Source organism: Furipterus horrens, unplaced genomic scaffold (assembly GCF_987537825.1).
Source record: "Furipterus horrens unplaced genomic scaffold, mFurHor1.1.pri manual_scaffold_8, whole genome shotgun sequence".
Taxonomy (NCBI): Eukaryota; Metazoa; Chordata; class Mammalia; order Chiroptera; family Furipteridae; genus Furipterus; species Furipterus horrens.
The window spans coordinates 107,003,684-107,024,665 of record NW_028327178.1 but is presented as its reverse complement, the minus strand read 5'-3'; the positions used below and the strand labels follow the sequence as shown (position 1 = coordinate 107,024,665).

At 50.7% G+C, this 20,982-nt stretch overlaps 1 protein-coding gene across 1 annotated transcript; it reads left to right on the top strand.

The window, feature by feature from the left end:
* The first annotated feature begins 4,676 nt into the window (after positions 1-4,676).
* On the top strand, positions 4,677-12,068 carry CBLN4 (cerebellin 4 precursor). The gene is made up of 3 exons (XM_090285329.1): positions 4,677-6,021; positions 8,953-9,069; positions 10,748-12,068. The coding sequence occupies exons 1-3, from the start codon at positions 5,731-5,733 to the stop codon at positions 10,943-10,945; spliced, it is 606 nt and encodes a 201-aa protein (XP_090141455.1). The 5' UTR covers positions 4,677-5,730; the 3' UTR covers positions 10,946-12,068.
* The last annotated feature ends 8,914 nt before the right edge of the window (positions 12,069-20,982 follow it).

Below are 20,982 nucleotides of genomic sequence, written 5' to 3'. Positions count from 1 at the left end.
GCTAAGTGCCTGGTTAATGTTTCCCTCATCGAAAAGCACAGTGAACTATGGACTGGGTATTATTTTTATGATTTCAAGTTTCCTGGCTGAAGGAAGGTTTGGAACTTTCCCCATGGGTATAAAATAGGAGATGAAGCCAATTCTGAATACCCTGTTTTTAACCGAAGGGCTCACCAGCCTGACAGCGCACGGACCCTTGGGGGATGTACCCTGCCAGCAGCATCTCCAAAGAACTGCTTCAGAGTCACCTGGGTGTTAGTTAATAAAAGGATTCCAAGTTCACGGGCAGAACCATCATCTCCGAGCCTGCACTGATAATAATCTTCCCAGCAGATTCTTCCAAGTAGGAGCCATTGGTTAGGATGCTACGTGCACACCGTCCCTACGTGTGTGACGGAAGCGAACAGTGACCGGCGGTCGCCTGACCCCAGCACTGAGCTCAGGCCGTCTGGGTGCTGACAGGGTTCATCAGGAGCCAAGCTGAATCTGACACACGGTCAGACATTTTGATATTACTCGTGAGCTTTACCAGCTGCAATGTAATTTTTTCTCCTCAAAGGTACTGTGAGGCTTTCTACGCCCAGGCATCTTCCTACACTTCGACTGAATGAGATTTTAGAGTTGGATCAATATAACAAAAGAAAGAAAATTGCTGTTCAGCCACTGCCACTTATGAGAAAGGATGTTAGTTCCTTTTCTCTCCAAACTTTAATTAAGCTTAAATTATGAAGAAAAAACGTTCGATGAGCAGATTACTGCTGAATGGTCTACCCAGCACCTCTTGCCCTTAAAAAAATTTTAAATGTGAATCATGATGTAATAGACAACTGCTGGGACCCTTCAAATAGTAAACATTTGAAGTCAGACGAATGGGATTTCCTTTCCTCCTGTTCCATTCTTCTAAAATTGACAGTTAGCTGTCTAGCTTTTCATATGTTTCCTCTGCCTCTTTGAACACACCCATATCTGTACAGACTTACAGACTCTCCACATGGAATCACACAGGACATTGAATCTCCGCGACTCCCCGTTTCACGTCCACTCACGTTGCTTGTACCGCTTTTCCAGCGGTTGCCCTCTTTCCATGACCTGCTCCTCCAACACACCCGGTTGCTGGGCACCCGTTGTGTGTGCGTTGTCACTTTGCGTCTCTGGCCGATGGGCGGGCGTCTGAACCCAGAAAGGGTAATGAGTCTCTTCTCCGGGGTTCTGGGGGGTTTCGGGTAGATGGCTTATCCTACGTAATTTGGGAGTGTGGGCATGAGAGAAAGTGACATTGCAGTGATGTTGCGTCGGCCTGCGAGCTAAGTGTCGCTGGTTCGATCTTCCAGTCAGGGCACATCAGAGAAGGAAAACTCTGACTCCAAAAAACCTCCGCTGCCTTGCGGCATACCTCTTCAGGGGAAAGGCTAAGGGAGTAAACCCCGACAGAAAATCCGGAGCCGGAGTCCCTAAGGCGGTTTGACGTTGTAGTCAACACCGGCAACTCCTGCGGCGCACCTGAAGCCAAGCTGTATCGACTCCGTCTTTCCCTTGGACCCTTCAGCTGCGAAGAGAGGGGGGGTCTGCTGCATGGGCAACAGCAGACCCTCCATATCACCCTGCCCAGGCTCTGTAGCTTCAGCTCCACTGGAGAGGACACTCCAGCGTCATCACAAGATGTCGATTCAACACGGGAGGAGACAGATACCGTGTCACTCCCGAGTCGGACTGCACAGCCATTCTCGGCGGTGCAGATAGACTCTTAAGAAGCTACACCATCGTCTCTCGAGACGGACGGCTGCCGACGACGACGAGTAAGAAAAAAACAATAGTGCAGATGCGCCAAGGAGAGAGAGAAAGAGAGAGAGCTGGAGATGAATGAAGAGGGGGGTGGAGGTAGGAAGACAGGTAGACGAGAGGCAATATTCTAGGTTCTCCGCCAGGCTTCATCCTGTTTCCAAGGCTCAGTTCCGCTCTTGGAATTCCAATAAACCCCTTCGTGCCTCACTGGCCTTCCATTCTTAGTAATTAAGGGTGGACTCAACATTTTAAGCCTACACTTTTTTTTTTTTGACAGACTTTTACTTTTCCTGTAATACTTATAGTGAGTCGATAGTACATTATTGCCCCTGTGAGAAATAAGGACAAAGGCATCATTTTATTAGTAAACTTTTTTTTTCGTACCTGCTCTTTGCTAAAGTCAGTCCTCCCTGAACGTTGATAATCCATAGAGAACACAACAAATAAATCGACAATCCCAGAAGACTGTGTTATATGTAACAATGGCAACAGCACAGGTATTCTGGGAAGGCCAAAAGGAGGCATTAAAATATGTCTGTAACCTTAACGTCTAAGTCCCTCTGCTCCCTGTCACCGTAGACATGTCCCTGGTTGGTGGTTGGACGAGACTACACATACATGAACTGTCTCAAACAATTTCTAAATTATAAAATCAATGAAAAGTGATGTTCACATCCCCCATGTACTTTTCCGCAGAAACACCACCTTCGTGCAGAAGAGGCCGGCCATTGGGCCATCTCCAGAGGGGGTCCCAGGGCTTCCTCAGCCCTGCGCTGACGCTTTCTGGGCGCACGTTGGTTGTGTACGGAGCCTTTTTCTTCTCAAGCTACTGATCTTCCCTCAAAGACCAGCACTTAGGGTTGATAACCATCAGTCTAGACGGCAGGGGTGACTAAGTGGCCCAGTGGGCCTTCGTGTGGCTGCGACGGGACCCGCATTACCTTGTCTCTGTTTTTCAGCTTCCGCATCACTGCCCCGGGCTCCTGCTGCTGCATGATACCCGGAGTCTTCTTTCGTTCCACCGCAGGGTTATTTTCCAGGCACGGTCCTTTGAGCTGTCTTGGCCTTCTTAGAGATACTGTCTTTAGAAACGGAAAAAGCACTCATGGATCCGTACTGTCTTGGGCTTGCTTGAAATGCAGTTTCTCTAAGGGGGAGTCAGACAAGCCAGTCACGGGATTGGCTGGCCGCAGGAGTCCTGCTTTCCCATGCAAGGCCAGTGCCGGCAGGAAGGAGCCAGCCTGGAGGCGAAGAGGGTGCAGAGAGGGGAGGTATATTGGGGTCGGTGGGAAGATGGATTACCAAGTATTTAACAGTTCTGTAGTCAACAGGGCCTTTCCCCCCAAACTCCTTCCAGCCTGAAACTGAACAGCCCAGGTCTTAGTTACCGAAAAGCTGTCCTGGAAAAGAAGGCGTGCTTACCCTGCAAGAGGAAAAAAAGGCACCACGTGACATCCAGCCCCTGGCTTCAAAAAGACAACAAATGAGAGGGAAGAGTCACTGATACCCAGGCAGGCTGTGAAACAAATCCGAAGAGGGTTACAAAGTGGGGGGAGGGGTCAGCTGAAAGGCTGCGCTGGCCTCAGGGTGGGGTGTCAGCGCTCGGGGGTGGGGATGGGGGTGGCCGTCTTCAGAAGGCCCCAGGTCACCCTGTGCCGTTGCAGCTTAGATTAGTGAAACTCAACATGGTCACAAATAGCGTGGCCCAGACACCTGCCAGTTACAACTAGTCCTGGCCAGACAGGAATAGGGTCTGGCGGCTTTTATGGCACCAGGCACCAACTCTTGAGCCGCGAGGTTATAGAGCGGTGGGCCCGCCAGGGAAATACCAACCAGTAGGAGTGTTTCTGATTTTACCCATTGGGACTGCAGTGGGGTGCTTATGGCTCAATAGCTGGCTCTCCTGCCAGACCTTGTTTTGAGGGACAGGACTGGCGATGTAGGTGTGGCTTCTGTGGGGAGTGGGGGCTCGGATTCATGCTAATGACTGCCCTCCCTTCAGGAAGGAGTAGGGGGCCATCCGTGGCTGACGTTGCTCAACAAACATCCCTTCAATTAGTACATTTCTGGGGGAGATCTGGGTGGCTGAGGGCGATGCTGTTTTGATTAAAGATGCGCTGCCTGCCTGCCCTCTGACAGCTGGAAGTCTAGAAGGGTCTTGGGGAGGGCGCGACAGGACCCCGAAGCATCACAGAACTGGAGGGCTGTGGGGTCTTAGCAGAGTCTCGCCCTCAGGAAGGGTAAGTGACTTGGTCAAGTTCACGCAGCTGGTCACAGACAGAGACAAGCCCTTCCTTCCTGGTGGTGGAAGATACATGTTGCCAGAGTCCAAGTGACAGTGGGGTGGAACGAGCGAGGGTGGGGGTGGGGAGGTAGGCACATCAGAGAGGAGGAAAGAGCTGTATTCTCAGAAGTGGGGTTGGCTTTTTTAGGGGTACAGGTTTTGGGATACTTATTCTTGCCGAGTTTGCTCCCTCTTTCACTCTTTTTCTGGCCTTGCCTGGGGTGGATTCACCGTGTGAGCGGGAAGGCGCGCTCCAGAGGCTGCCCAGGCTGACGTTCCTGGGGCACAGGGCACCGAGCACCTCCTCCCAGCGGCCTTCGAGGGCTTGAGTCCGCCCGAGGCTTCCCAGAGCTCGCCAGGCCCCAGGGCTCTCTGTGGGGCGGGCGCTGGGCCAGCAGCAGCTGGGACTCCTGCGGGGCCCCGCGTCCGGGTCGGAGTGCCCGGCAGGGGCCGCCGCCTCGCCTCGCATCCAGCTCTGCCGCTGTGGCTGGCAGCGCCGCGCTCCGCTCGGAGGGCGCTCGGCGCGGGAGTCCCGCGCTGGGGAGGGGCGAGGAGAGCTGCAGCCCCCTCCGCCCGCCCAGACCGAGAAGCCGGTGAGCAGGCGCCTAGCTGGGGGCAAGCGCGGGGCTGTGGGCGCCTCTCCCTGCGCGTTCGCTCTCCGCGCCGCGCGCTCCCCGGGGCGGAGGGGCCTCGGACCTGGTCCTCGGCAGCCGGAAGCTGTGCGCACCTGCTTGCTTACCCGAGCATTAACCGCCAGGCGGGAGCTGTTCTGCTTGGGTCACCGGACTCCTTCTGCCCCATTCCCGGGAGCCCGCGGGTGAGCTGGGAGCCAAAGCCGGGGACGCTGCGCTCCTATAAATAGCGCGCGTGTGCCCGCCCCGCGCTCTCTCGCCTGCGCGAGGACTGACAAAGTTGTGCGCAGGGACTCCGGACGTGCGGCCCGGCAGGAGAGCACCCGCCGGCGGGCCGCCCTGCGCCTTGGGACTGATCCCGCAGATTTGTGCTTCCCATGCTGGGCACCCGGCTGGCCGCTCCCTACACCGAGGGACACCAGGCTCTGGGTGGTTTTTGACCGAGCGAAAGTGGCAGTCGCTAGAGTCCTGGCCATGAACACAGCCTCGCGTTCCTCTCAGCCCGGGAAACACCTTCTGTCTCTGTAACCCGTCCCTGCCGCAAGCCGGACGCGAACCGAACCAGCGTCAGCGCCGCTCGGCACCCACCGCCTCGGTGGCTTCTCTGAACCCCGCTTCGTTTTTCTTGATCCGAGGTTCACCTGGAGGTGCTTGGGTTTGGGGTGAGCCTTTACTATCATCATCCCCTTTGAGGCGTGAGTGTAAGGGTTTGGAGACTTTTTAGATGTCTGGGAACAAGGGGGCGGGCGAAGGAGCCCGAGGCAGGGCTGATTCTCGGGTGGAGGAGGGTGGAGTAGGGGGTTCTGCATGAGCTCCTTAAAGGACAGAGGTAACCGAGCCAGCGAGCGAGCGCGAGGGGAGACTCTGACTTCAAGCCACTGAATTGGTGGCATTGTGAGCGTCGCCACTGCCACGGCTCCCGCAGCGCTGTAGATCTAGCCGCTGGCACCTCCGCGAGCTCGGGCCCCGGGGTAGGAGGCGACGCAGGCGAGCAGAAGCGTCAGCCGGCTGCGGCTGCCCCCACGGCTCGCCATGGGCTCCGGGCGCCGGGCGCTGTCCATGGTGCCGGCGGTGCTGCTGGCCCTCACCCTGCCCGCTCTGCCCGTCTGGGCGCAGAACGACACCGAGCCCATCGTGCTGGAGGGCAAATGCCTAGTGGTGTGCGACTCGAACCCCGCCACGGACTCCAAGGGCTCCTCTTCCTCCCCTCTGGGGATCTCGGTCCGGGCGGCCAACTCCAAGGTCGCCTTCTCGGCGGTGCGGAGCACCAACCACGAACCATCCGAGATGAGCAACAAGACGCGCATCATTTACTTCGATCAGGTCAGACTCCTAGGGATGCGGGGCACGGTGAGGAGTGTGGGGAGGGGGTGATTGCCGGGCAGCTCAGACCGGGGCTGCCTGCTCAGGCTGAGCTCCTCTGATTGGAATGTGGGGGATCATTTAGGCGCTCGCCTCCCCAAATATGTCTGGGACTGAAACTTCAAATGTCTTCCTCACTGCAACGTCCGCCCCTATTCCCTCCTGGCCTCCGGAAGAGGCTGCTGGGTCCGAGGGGAAATGTCTGGGAATGCAGAGCCGGGAAGCAGAAGCTCAGGACAAGTTTAACAGCAACAGGTCTGTAGGGCTGGCTGGAATCCGGCGCCCGGACTTGGCAATCTCTTGGCCAGGGCTTGGCCCCCCTGGCTAAGACCCCTTTCTGCAGGTGCTGATGAGGCCATTCCCATGGCACCCTCTGACTGCAAGATAAATGAGTTGTTTCTCCCAGGTGGAGAGGCTTCTCCGCAGAGAGAGCTCCCGGGGTCGGCACTCTCTGCAGAGATCTTGCAGGTGGCCTGAGAGGGTGAGCAGCGTGCCAGGGCTGGATCTAGCTCACCTTCCACTGCTGGGATCCCCATCCACGTCGCAGGGGAAGCCCTTGTCTGGTGTTTGCAGAAAAGTTGTGGAGCAGGAGGGAGAGGGAATCGAGCAAGGCGCTGAGCTCGCATAGGGAAGCGCTGGGGAGCCAGCCAGCTCTCCCTCCCCCCGCTCCCGTCCTTTCAGAGAATTGCACGTTACTGGGGAAGGGCAGACTTTAGGGTTGGCAGTAGGGAATGGCACAGAAACTGATGAAATCTGTGGCTTCTTTTTAGAGACCTGGAGCTCAGAGGTTTAGGTAATGACAAACCCCAGGGTATCAGCTCAGCTTTAGCTAGGACTCACAACCGAAAACTGGTGCCAGGGTTTCAATTTCAACTGTCAAGAGCATCCAGACGCATTTTAATTCCCAAGTCACATGCGTAGTCCCCAGTTGTATGCAAAACCACATGTGTAAGAGCTCAGGTGAAGAGGTACCACTGCAGGATGTGACAGGGAAGGGAGGTGGTGGCGTTTGTATTCCTTACTTAATGCTCCCTAAGCAGGGCACTTCCAGCTGGCCAGAGGCAGATAATGCCTTTGTGGGGCTTGCTATCAGAGGGCCACGATTTTTGAGGAATTAAGCAGCCCCTTTGGGAGTGCAGTATTTTCTACGTTGACGGAAATCTAGGGAAGTCTGGCACCACCCCTGGCTTGTATTCCAGTGCATTGATTAAATGTTGGAATACTGTGGGCATCGCACTGTCCTCTGTACTGTGCGTTTTCAATGACCTTTCCGTCAATTAGAAGAGGAGAAGGGCTTAGTCTTCTGTTCAGGAGCCATGCGTCTTAGAGACAAGACCCAGTTAGTGATAATCTCAATGTGCCTGGATGCTCTAATTACCATGTCAAGTCAACATCCATCCTTATGGGGAGTCAGCGCTGGTCAGCCATTTCCGTTATTACTGATGAATTATGCTACTTGTATCTGATTCAGGAAGTCCCCACTGAGTATCTCACGTTATTTTAAATGTGCTTGGGGAAGACCTTGGTAAAGCTTCTGTTGGGGATTATTGCATGACTGGTGATCGGTTCTTGGAAGATCACTGATCATCAGATCGGATGCTTACTTGGAAGAAGGGGAAATCTCAGAGTAAAATTAGACATGTGCATGGATTTTAAGTCAGGGGCCGAGCCTGCTGTATCTACCTGAGTGTCACTATATTCTAGTGCACTGCTCAGAGGTAATAGTATATCTCGAGGCACTTACGCTGCAGGGTTAATATTGGTATGAATGTAGAGTTTAAATAGATAGCAGCAGATTGCCATTGATATAGGGGAAATGTATACTTAAAGGGACATCTGATTTTTCTGAATGTCACAGATTTATTTCTTGAAGAGAAATGGAAGGAATCCTAGTTATTTTACAAGTCCCTCTCTCCCAGCATGCGCGCGCGCGCACACACACACACACACACACACACACATTCTGTCTCTCTCATGGGAAAGGACTTACCTATGTGATGCTTGCACATTTGGTTTAAGGGGTCACTTATTAAAATTCAAAGTTAATTTCATAACCAGTAGATGCAGGAAAACAAATGCATTTTTGCTGTCTCTGGAAACAGTACATGATTTCACTGGTCGCTTTTGACCCTTAAACTCTAAACAACGAGCAGGTGGTGGATGAGCGGGTGATGGACAGAACACTGGGAGGAAGAGGGGAGGACCACCTGGGCCCCAGCCTGCCCTTATTCACGCCCTACCCTTTGGCAGCCTGTAGAGGCTGAGTCATGGCCAAAGCAGAACTGAGGCCTGCGTGGCACAGGGAGGGAAAAATGCCATGGCGCTTAGGAGAGGCTTGTCAGCGGTTCCAAGGAGGGCTGGCCTCCAGATCGCCCTGTGCACCAGCTGTTCAGTGTCATGGATTATGTCACATGGCAGAGGGAGTGACCTGGCCTCCGTGTGATGTGTCCGGGAATGACTGCAGAGGCCCATGAACGCCAATTGGCTGTCTGGGAAATGCCACCTCTGGACATCGCTGTGAAGGTGTGTCAGGGGCGGGGGGGAGGGTGGGAGTGCCTGGCAGGTTCCTTTATCTGACTCTCAAGGTAAAGCTGATAAATTCATGAGCCCTCACATGTCACCCAGATGTTTCCAGGGCCACAGGGTCTTGCTGGAAATTGAGGCATGAATACAAAGCATTTACTTTATTTCTCCTCTGCCATTTAAATGACCAAAGAATCTTCCAATATAGAAATTCATTTTCCAAGTTGCTAAAGAGGAAAAAACTCAAACTCCATGTTTTATTCTTGATTTCTTAAGCTAGCTGTTGATCAGGACAAAAAAGAAAGACGCTGATACTTACAGAAGAGAATACCACAATAACTTATTGTTATTTGTTACTTTTATTTGTAGATCCTAGTAAATGTGGGTAATTTCTTCACGCTGGAGTCTGTCTTTGTAGCCCCAAGGAAAGGGATTTACAGTTTCAGTTTCCACGTAATCAAGGTCTACCAGAGCCAGACAATCCAGGTACGTGTCCTGCCCTGTTTCCTCTGTATCCCCAGACAATGGGGTCTGTTGGTTGTGGGTTATGTATTTGTGTGTTTATCCAAAGATGAGTGAGCTCTTACCGTAAAAATAAACAACCATCCGTGGCAGTTTATTTTTTTCATGGTAGTTTATTTTTAAATTACTTAACTTCAAATCTTCTTCTTTATTACATCCATTAAGGCATGTAACAAGAAGCATCTAGAAAGAATAAACAATTGAACTTATTACCTTCATAACAGGCAACCATTAAAAAAAACACAGCTTAGTAAAAACCCAGGGACACAAATCTCTTTGTAGGGTCTTGATCTCACTCAGTGCATGTGCAAAATTATTTCAACCTGTAAGGAACAAACTTGCAAGACTAGCATATCTTTATGAGCACTTACTAAATAAGAACAAGTTTGCCATCATTGTTAAAAATGAGGAGAGACAGTTAGCCAGGAAGAATACATTTATGAAGGAACAATTATTCAATATACTTTTTTAACAGGCATGTGTGATGTGTTAGTGTATCCTCAGTTACTCCAATGCTGGGGAATTCTTACCAGTTGCAGTTCTGCAGTTCATGATATATTTTGTTTTGTGCTTCCTAAGGCCATGGGCTTGACCTTATACTCAAAGGCAACAGTGGGGCTAGTTCCTCTAATGTTAAAATATACAAACACCCAATAAGGTTAATACCTGTCTATGGAATTCTAAGACAACTTTTTACTTATGCTCAATATTTATATTATATATATGTCCACGTGAATGATAGATTCACTCATCTGCCACTTTTACATATTATAGTGAGTGGATAAATTGATCAGCCTCAGATTTAATTTATTCATTTTTTTTTCCTGTAAAAGGAATGAATGTCTAGTAAACAAATTCCCTACTATGGAAAAGCTTTTCCCAAGCCCCACTCTTTAGAAGTCTGTGTAATGTTTAACACAGTATAATCAAAATTGTAATGTATAGAAAAGTAGATACATTTTGAATTTATTATTTGTTAATAACTTTGAGTTTATGAATAATTCTTTGTTAATTATCCATCATTAAACTCTTCAGTGGTAGTGGCGATTATTATTTTTCATACACATTTCTTATCGGGAAAAACAGAAAAATGAATCACACTGCTCACAGTCCGTAATTTCAAATGACTTTCAGCACTGGGCATGTCACGACTGCATGGTGACCTGCAAGGAAGCTGGCAGGGTTTTGCTGTATCTGCTTTATCAGGGCAAAGGGCGTGGGTCTCTTCTTCCTAAGACACTGGGAAGCCACAGGCTTGCTTCCTTACCAAGAGGATGCTATTGAACATGCGAAGTAAATGAAGTATGTCATGAGCTTCACTTACGTGCTGACTGGTAGAGCCAGTTCTCACATGGCTCCTTTGCTCTCCACCGATGGCAGTCTTTTGTAGGCATACTTGGAAATTTCTAAGGAAGAAACTTCACTCTATTTTTAACACCCTCCCCTCCCCAGCTGAGTAGACATACTAAGTCTAGCTGCTGCCATTGGCGGGTGTGAAAGGAAGAGGGTGTTTTCACGGAACATCAGATATTTTACCAGGTCGGGCCTCTTAGGACACCATTTATTATCCCTACTAGATTTTTTTGACTTTAAAAGAGAGCTCAGTGGGGTTTTTTTTTTTTTTCCTTCTTTTTTCTTGTAGGTTAACCTGATGTTAAATGGAAAACCAGTAATATCTGCCTTTGCTGGGGACAAAGATGTTACTCGTGAAGCCGCCACTAACGGAGTCCTACTCTACCTAGACAAAGAGGATAAAGTTTACCTAAAACTGGAGAAAGGTAACTTGGTCGGCGGCTGGCAGTATTCCACGTTCTCTGGCTTCCTGGTGTTCCCCCTATAGAGTTTGGCTTCTCCGTGGTGTTTACCCAGGTGAGGGGCCGCCCACCCCTGCGTTATTGGAAGACCATTTCCTCATCCTCGGATTGATGTCTTTTATTGGTTCCTCATGGGTCAGTATGGATTCCCTTTCAGGGTTCTAGGCCTGTCCGAACCAATCCGGCTTCACGGATTATTTGTGTGTGTGCGCGTTCTGTGTAGCGGATCACGACTCACGCCAGACGACACCTGTCTGTGCGTCGCTGTAACCGTTAAAAGCTGTCCGCAGGTTTCTCTTGAGTTTAATTTCCTGGAATGACTGACTTTGTTCCAGATGTGGAGTTTTCTTTGTCTTTAAAAGACTGGCAACCAGGTCTAGGAATGAGAAAACGTGAGAATTCTGACTTCCACCGACGGTCAGTGTGGTAGTGCCAAAGAACTGTATCCCATGTTGGTACCTTGGTCACACATGCTTTTATGCCTTGGGGGTTTGTTTGTTTTGTTCTGTTTAGGCACTTGGGAATTGTTTTCCGGTCACTGGCTTTGTGTTCGCTCTACCAATAGGGTAATGGGTGACTCGTCCCCAGATTTCCCCTCACCGAGACCACCACCATGACTTCCCTTAAGAAAAGAGAATGCTTCATAGTTTTATTTTAATTATATATGTGAAAGAGTCCTATTTTCCAAATTATATTTTCTAATAGGAAGAATAGATCATAAATCTGACAAGGAAGAAGTTGCTTATCCGAGTTCTACCTGCTCAGTCCCCAAACATCGTGAAACTGCTCTCCTCCCCGGGAAATCTTAAATGTTGTTGCTAATTTTAAGGACCATGATCGATAATAACCACTTTATTAAAAACCTAAGGGATTTATTTTCCTTAGGCATGACCACTTTATCAGCTGGAGATGGATGCCCCTCTTTTTAATTACACCTATGTCTCAAACCTGTTGTGTTTGGAGTATCATCTGGTTTTGCCTTAACTCCTTGACTTGTATATATTTATCTGTTTAGCTGATATGAAATCCAAAATGTCCCATATCTAAACTTAGTGCAATATCTTATTTTGTCTTTTGTACAGATCATATGAATTCATAAAATTATTTATGTCTCTGTTATAGAATAAAGGTGAATATATGTTAGTTGAATTGTTTTGTCCTTTTGGTTTTGGAAATATGTATTCTACTGGATTTATTTCCTTTCCCTCACCCGTCCTGTCCCCCTTTCTTTCTTTCATCCTTCCTCTCATTCCTTTTTTCTGGGGTTTAAGAAACTCTTTCTGAATTTTGAGGGATTGTCCTCTGCATTGGCACGCGGAATCTTTACGGTGCTTAACCTGTCCAAGTCCAGGAGCTGTGAGCTGCCCAGAAGAGAGCCAATGACCTTAGCAAGCCCTTCTTCCAGAAGGACCTATTGTTAGGAAGTGAAGTTAAAAAAAGATCCCCTAAACTATCGTGAGGGTGCTCCGTAAATGAATGGGTGGCGATGTGCCTAAGGACCCATATTCTCCAACTGAAGACTTGAAGAGAACATTCTCCCCTTTTCTCACCACTAAAAGACCAATGGAAGACCGCAGGCTTCTGTTTAGGAGGAACTGTTGTCATCTGAAGATTTGACTCCCTTTCCTGGTCTGCTGTCAATGAGCACAATTTTGGGAGGCCCCCTTTTGTAGCCAGCGGCAGCGAGGAAGGTCTTACAGGGTCTTGTGGGAGAAAACAGGCAAGCAGGCCTTCCAGTACAATTGGGATTAATCGCCAAGCCAGCGTATTCATTCATCACAGGAAGACAATGCCTTCCAGGACACGTAATCTGGCGATGTTGGCAAAGGATCCTCAAGGTTTTGCTTGGCAAGTTATGCCCCCATGCTGGCTCTCAGTTAAAGATCTCCCCTCCTCTGTGATTGCATAGGGTGAAAACCCAATATTGCACAGGTGTCTTTCATCTGCGCATGAGTGGTGTCCTCTGCAAATGCACCTGCCCAGATGTAGGCCGTCCCCTAGTTCTTTGGATTCCAGAATTGGTGTGTATATGTTGCAACGGAGTGACTCTTACTTGGAAAGTATCCCATTAGTCATTGTTTGGGCAAAAGGGCTCCAAAGTATCGGAATTACTAATAGATGCCCATGATGGAGTAGCGGAAGTTGGGTGCTTAACAAAACAGACTGATGTAGAAATGTCCTTTATACACATGCTTCTGGCCACGCTTTGGGGCTCACCCTTAATTTTCTTGATTTTTCTGAACATAAAAGAACATCGGCAGGGGGCTTGACTTTAATCCCTAAGCCCCGGTGTGTTTATTTTGGATGCAAATTCTATTTAAAACTTTCAAGACAAAAATCTCTATGAAAAAGGCACTGAAGTGGTAGCTATCAAATGTGTGTGGGGGGGTGCCTGAAATGGGGGAGGAACCCCAACGGGGGGATGGAATAGCTGATTAATGACGTCAGCACAAAAGCGGTAGGTACTTATTCCAAAGTGGCTCTCAGAGGTGAGAGCTACCCAGAACATAGTGTCTGGAAAGAGGAGATTGGCGTGAGGGAACAAAAGCTACCGGGGACAGAATGACCCAGCCAGGGGGACGTGGATTTTGGAGGGATGGAGGACGGAATTCTACAACCTCCATTTACAAGCTCGGTGACCTTGGGCAGGTTTCTTCCCTTCTCAGAGCCTCAGTCGGTTGTTTAATCTGTCAACAAGAAAGGGGTGTGTGGATGAAGTGAGACCTGCCTTAGTGCCTGGTACCCAGGCAGAGCTCCTCTCAGGGCCTCCTGTTACCACGGAAGTTTAAAGCCCTAGCACCGGCAGGCAGGGCACAGGAGGGGGTTGAGACAGGCCCCAGGAAGGCACGGAGCTTGCGTCTGGGCATGACGGGTCAGAGGCAGGAGGCGGTGGTGTCAGAAGTCGTCCCAGAAATGGGGCCAGGTGCTCCCGTGCATCCCATGACTTGAAAAAGAGTTTTCAAAAATTGCTCGGTCCACAGAAATGCTAATGGAATATGGTATTTGCATCGGCCCCGTCTGCATTCATCAATGCCAGCCCCACTGCTTCCTGGATGCTCGTGTCTCCTTTGACTCTGCCTTGATCTATTGATCAACAGCGCGAGCAATTGTCTGCAGCAAGCGTTTTCCCCAGACAGAATCCCAACAAAACAGAGCTGGAGGGAACTCAGAGCCCGCCGAGGACCTCACTGAGTCCAGCTGTTTTTCAGCGCTCCTTGGGATCGCCAGATCTGCTAGATCCCGAGGATCTCATTACAATTTAATTTTAATTCTTTCTTTCTTTCTTTTTTTGATTTAGGTTACATTGCCCTTTCTTTTTGGTGTTTGGCCTCTCGTTTTAGTGAGTTAAGCTTTAAATCCCGAAATAAATATCTTTAACCAGTACTGATTAAATTATCCCTTGAATGTGTCACGCACTTTGCTGGGTACTGACTTCACAAAACTGATGACACCTGCCCTTTTTAGATCTCCCTAAATATCACACAGCAGACTCTTCTCAAGGAGCACTAGGGGCCTAACAGGTGGTGGCATCTCTCCTGACTGAGGTGTTATCGATTGAAACCCCTGTCTTTATAACGATGGCAGTCTGTTGGTTATAGCAACCGAAGTGGTTGATCTAGTTGATCATAACAAAGTACCAAAAGAAAAGGATGTCAGCATATGATAGCAGATCACATTCAGATCTGTGGTACTCAAGTTGAATTCTGGTCCTCGGTGGTCTTCTTTGGTAGGGAGGGAGCTGGGATTTAGGAGGTTCATTTCTAAGTAGTTCCCTCTGTTCCCTCTGATGCAGGCCTCCCTTTAATTTGGATTTCAAAACTCTTAGAATCGAAAGGATGCTTTCCCTACCCACCTCTGACCATTCTACAGAAAACAACTTTGTGAATTTGATCCTGAAATTCTCCTATGTCATCTTCTCAAACTAACGTGCATAGAATCACCTGGAAATTTGATAAAATGCAGATTCTAATTCTGCAAGTCTGGGGTGGGACCTGAGATGCTGCATTTCTAATGAGCTCCCAGATGATGCCGATGATACTGGTCTGGGTACCACACATGGAAGAGTGAGACCTTCTGCCACAGTTTCTTAAAGGCTGTCACTCACAGTGAGGTCTGTGGACAGTGGGGTCCACACCATGAGGGCTTGTTAGAACCCCAGGTGGGGTTTAGACCCACCCAGACCCACTGAGTCTGAATCTTCATTTTAACGAGATCTTTCTGCCTTCCCTGTAGTTCTTAGGCTCAGTAAAGTTTACAAAGCTCTGTCTTTCAGCAAAACCCAAAGACCACCTGCATCAGAACTGCCTGCGCTGGGCTTCAGGCAGCTTCATTTTAACAGAATCTCTGTGATTCTTATAACCTCAGCCCGTCTGGTGCAGGGCGTTGTGTCTGCAGGCACCCAGAGGAACAGCGCTCCCGCTGTCCTTCCCGTTTTAACTCAGCGAGCCAATGACCGTGAGCCCACGGCTACCGCGCAAGCACAGGAGAAGCTTGTTCTGTGACGGGCAGAGGCTTGAGGGGATGTTGCCGGTGAGGGAAGAGGAAGGACCCCAGGAAAACTAACCTAGAGAAAAAAAACGTGTGCAAACCCAGCATGAAAGCGAAGGTAAGTCACCAACAGAGAGTGGCTGTCTGATGAAGGAACCCCTAGTGGCATTCCTCACTTTGTCAACATGTGCCCTGCAATACGGACGTAGTTATGTCTTGCTTTTCTTTGTAATGAAATGAGTCTTGTCCCGGGACCACACTGCTTCCCGCTGCTTCTGTCTAAGGACACCTGGCATTTGGCCTCCAAAGATGTCACTCAACTGATGAAGGGTGTGTGTGTGTGTGTGTGTGTGTGTGTGTGTGTGAGAGAGAGAGAGAGAGAGAGAGAGAGAGAGAGAGAGAGAGAGAGAGAGAGAGAGAGAGATTCAGAAGGGTCAATGACACCAGCAATTTCTAGTAGGCCAATCGGTGTGTTTAAAATTCATCTAGGGGCAGAAGCCTTTCCAAAACATTTTTTGGTCCAGTTGATGATATTCATAACGAGAAAATACATTGTCATCGGTAACTGATCTAAGGAGGTCTTTATTTCTCATGGGGTGACCTTGAGAATATAGAGTTTGACCCTCTGACCTTTAAGGAACTGGGATTTTTGAGGAAACCTAGAGGACACTGGCCTGGAGTTCCCAAGGAAGTTGAGGGACTCTGCAGACATCTGCTCTGGGCTCAGAGTTCCTCCCTTCCCTCCCTTCCCTCCCTCCCTTCCTCCCTCCCTCCCTTCCTTCCTCTTTTTGGCTCATGTTTCAGCTTTGATGTCAAGGCACAGTCAGCAAAAAGGAGAAAATGTAGGGGAAGGAAGGCGGGCTGAGTGGCTGTTGTCACATTACTTTTTTCCCCTTCAAGACAAGTGCAGAGCGTGTCCTGTGGTTTTCCTTCATAGCTCTCCAGGGAGATGGGGGTGGGGTGGGGGGTGCGGAGAGCCAGAGCAGGTCTGGGCCCCCGTCTGGGTGGGAGCCTTGGGACCCATGCGGCCACTGAGGCTGCAGAGTGTTACGTTGGAAACCAGCCCTGGCGGCCGTGGAAATGACCGATGATGAGGGACAAGACGGTATCATTCCAGGACACAGGAGGAAGGGCTATTACCGGTGGCCGAGGAGTTTAAGGCACGCGTCTGCACTGGATGCTCAGGTCAGAAAATACGCTCAGTGCTGAGGGAGAACTCAAAGTCTCTTCTTCATGCTCTGTCACCTGCTGTTTTGAGTGGGCAGTTATCCCGTTTAACCAATGACAGTGGCCAGTTTGAGTGGCTCAGCTCTTGGGATGCAGTTAGGGTTCTTCGATCACACTCTGCATTCCCTTTGTAAGTTGTGGGGGCTCCTTCCTCCTGCGCCCCTTAGCATTCGGAAATACCAAAACCATGGGGAGGGTGTTCTCTTAAAAGAGTTTGGCTTTTGTGTCAAGTCTTAGCATTGTAAGACCGCAGTGACCCAGTATAAAAAGGAAATGAGAAGCATTCGATCAAAGAAGTAGTGTATGAGGATAAAAATATTCAACACAAAACTGAGAAAAAGACAACAATTGATAGATTTTCATTGGTATCTGCCAGGCCAATGAAACGGGATGGAGTAAAATGGATTCTGGATTCTGTTCAAGAGTTGTTTTTTCCCCCTCCTTCTCTCTGAGTGTTAAGGTCAGGTTCCCGCAGGCAGAAGGATTCTGTTTCGCCAGCAGAGATTTCAGCTCCTCTTCATCAGGGCGGCTCTGAGCCACGGGCCGCGTCAGAAAGTGCGGCTGATTCTGCCCTTCCGTTTCTTGGCTGGTCTCCTTGGAAGGCCAGGATCAATTTCAGAGGCGTCTGGGGTTAGTCTCCGGTGAGACGGATCTCTGCCCGCTTCCCTCTCGTGAGAAGATAAGGCAATAATTCCTAAGTAACCGTAAAGGGAACCATGGAGTTCACGAGAGCCATGAGAGCGTCCTATTTGGCAACATTTCCTTGTCTTCGAATTGGTTGTTAAAAACTCAAGAAACAATATCCAGTCCTCCTTCGCTACTAGAAATTGCCACAGTACCACGCGTTGAGTTGAAGTTGGTAAGAATCACAAGGCCATCGTGATTTTCGGCGAATTACAGGCCGAGTCCATCCGCAAGGAAATAAGGCGCCAGCCTTCTCTTGGGGTTTGGGTGCCCCATTCTTTACCGATTAGACAATCCTGCTTACTGTGGACCTGCCGGGGGGCCCCCCCGCCTGTAAACTTCGCATCTGCTCTTTCCTCTTTCCCACGAGTTATAGACCTCTCTGAGATGCTTGCCACCTGACCGGTGGGGACCCTGCAACCTGGCTAGTAGCGCGCGTGGTGTTAGTGCTGACGGGCGCCAACCATCTGTGGGCTTCGAAAGAGCAACCTGCCCCGGAGACCTCCCTGCTGTTTCTCCACGACGCTCTTTCTGAGCGATGCCCCGTTACAATGCGGAATGCCACAGGGGTGCCAGGCACAGCTGCGGGGCTTGCGCCCTGCCCTCGCCCGGGGGTGTGTCCCTCGGTCACAGATAGAACTGTTTCTCTCCTTGTTACTACAGTGTTCCCGCGGAAGGCCGTAAGCTGTCACGCTCTAACAAAATAAACATAGTGTGACAGTCTTCTGACAGACGGATGTAGCTTTAGGAAGGAGCTCTTTTTCCTGAATTGCACAAAAATGCCTCAGAGGTAATTGGTAGGCTTCCCCAGGTCCCGCGTGTCATGGCTTATTTCTGCAGAACGTCTGTGGCCGCGGGCAGGGCGGGCACCAGGCGTACGTAGCACTGGGTCCGTGGGAGACGGCTCGGAGCCAAGTCCGCCTGGCACTCAGGCCTCTGGTCGGTCCGGCCCGACGGGAGCCCCCACTGATGCTTAGAACTGGGGATGAGGGGACCGTTTCTCCGCATGGGGCAGCCTGCTTCTCGGGAGCCCCTACGCACAGCCCCGTTGCATGGTCAGCAGGTGAAACACGAATCTGTCCGTGTAGGTTTGTGAGGCAAACACGTCTTCAAAGGGCTGTAACCGAATTCTGTTCCTGCCTCATCCCCACCGCCAGGTTTGGCCCGGCTGGCCCAGCGCTTCCCAGTGTCTGTTTGCTCCCAGCCCCCCGCCATGGGTTGGACAGGAATCTTGTGAATTGGGGTTGGGGAGGGGCCTGGCCGGTCGTGGCTGCAGGTACATGATGGTGAGGTCATGGGAAGTCTTACAGGCTCTGGGTCTCCTGCTGTGTATTCCTCTCGAGAAGATGAGTAAGACGTGAGCTGCCTCCTTGACACGAGGGGGAGGGGGAGAGGGAAGGAGAGAGAAGGCACGTGTTCTCTTCGTCAAAGGGGCAGGTGGTCCTGGTCACGTCTCACGTGGCTGTGCACCGTTTCCCTGACTTCTCGCCCCCGTCCTAAGGTGTGGGACTCACCGCCACGCGGCCCGCTGTGTGCCGGTCCGCCGCTGCTCACCGCTGGCAACAGAAATGACGAAGGTCTCCATCTCCTGGGAGAACCTTCCTCTCAGAGAACAGTGCCCGTGGTGCAGCTGGGAGGACTCCCCTCATCATCTCGGGGGAACAGAGGTTGGTCTTTCTCCCTCGGCGAGACCACGGGAGGGCTGGGGAGCATCTCCAGGACCGACTTTTCGTGCGTCCGCAAGGAGCTCTTCTGCCTATGACTTAGCAGGTTGTTGGGAAGGCCCCTCCTCAGTGACCTTGGACAAGCAACCCGTCCCAGCTGCCTTGCCCACTTGAGGAGTTAGAATGCTCTTCAGTAGTTTTTGAACGTTGCTGTGCATAAGAACCCCCTGGGATGCTTGTTTAAAATGTTCTAATGTCTTTTTCTATCACCAGAATTTCTGAGTTAATAAGCCTGGGGCGGGTCTCAGGAAATACACATTTTTTATCAGCACCGCAGGGGATTCTGAGGCTAGTTGTTTCCATCCTACCTTTGAGTATTCGTCGGCAGCCGTCCATCTCGAGAGACGATGGTGTAGCTTCTTAAGAGTCTATCTGTACCGCCGAGAATGGCTGTGCAGTCCGACTTGGGAGTGACACGGTATCTGTCTCCTCCCGTGTTGAATCGACATCTTGCGATGACGCTGGAGTGTCCTCTCCAGTGAAGCTGAAGCTACAGAGCCTGGGCAGGGTGATACGGAGGGTCTGCTGTTGCCCATGCAGCAGACCCCCCCTCTCTTCGCAGCTGAAGGGTCCAAGGGAAAGACGGAGTCAATACAGCTTGGCTTCAGGTGCGCCGCAGGAGTTGCCGGTGTTGACTACAACGTCGAACCGCCTTAGGGACTCCGGCTCCGGATTTTCTGTCGGGGTTTACTCCCTTAGCCTTTCCCCTGAGGAGGTATGCCGCAAGGCAGCAGAGGTTTTTTGGAGTCAGAGTTTTCCTTCTCTGATGTACCCTGACTGGAAGATCGAACCAACGACACTTAGCTCTCAGGCCGACGCTCAATCCACTGAGCCAAACCAGCCAGGGACGACCTTTGAGTGTTAGTGAAGTAAAAATACATGCTGCAGCTTCCCAAACCGTAAAGCTCCATGCTGACTGATGTGGCGAAACTTGTTCCTGAGGCCACAGTTTGGAAGGACTGACCTGGCCTGACCGTGGCCTTGGTGACACAGCCACTATGTGCCAGCCAAGTAGGTGTCTTCCAGGGAGCAGGCGCTGTGGACGTTCCCAGCCTCAAAGGTCACGTCTGTCTGAGTAGTTTGCACAGTGGCTTATTTTTTTCCACCTTATGTTTTCTGAATTACCAAAGCGATGCCCGTTTGCTTAAAAAAATGCCCATGATGCTGCCATGTGGAGGCTAAAACCAGACAGAGCGCTCTGCCTGCTGACTCTGCTGATGTACTGGGGTCCCCGGGAGGCGGGCCGGGGCTCACATCTGTCCTGGGGTTCACAGCTGCTCCAGCTGACGCCAATGCTCTGGAGCGACTTCTCCAATACTGCTGCCATTCCGTCCCAAGCAAGAATCTGACTTCAGCCCATCTCTGTATTTAAAACTCATAAAAGTACCTGCCCCAGATTACAGACAGAAATCATTAAAAACTTACCATGGTGCTGATGGCTCCTGACGTGCGGGGACCGGAGCGCCTGCTTCTAACGCAGCTTTGGGACCGCAGACGGGTCCCTCTGTCCCTAGTGCAGCACCCAAGGATCCTTAACAGTTCCCAACCCCCCATTCCGGAGAGCGGACTGAATGGAGGTTCCAAGCAGCTCCCAACCCCTTGACTTCCGACGCGCTGGAAATTCGTGTAAGCCTTCAGTGGCTCTGCCCACAGCAAGGAAAGTCCGTCTCTCTCGGCAGCTGGCAAGTCGTGCTGGTAATACCCGCAGCCTGCTGCCCGGGTTGGTGAGCATCGGGGGGTGGGGGTAGGGGGTCTCTTCCTGGGCATTCTGGAGATAGCGTGTGCGCACCAGGTGAAAGGAAGCAGACGTCTGGCTGCAGAGTCACGCCCCGTCCTGTAGGGGACACCGCCCCCAGCGGAGCAAGGCTGGGCGAGGCTGTAGCAGCAGAAGGACGATGCTGGGAGGAGCCAGAAAAAGCACTGAGAACCGCCAAGCCACG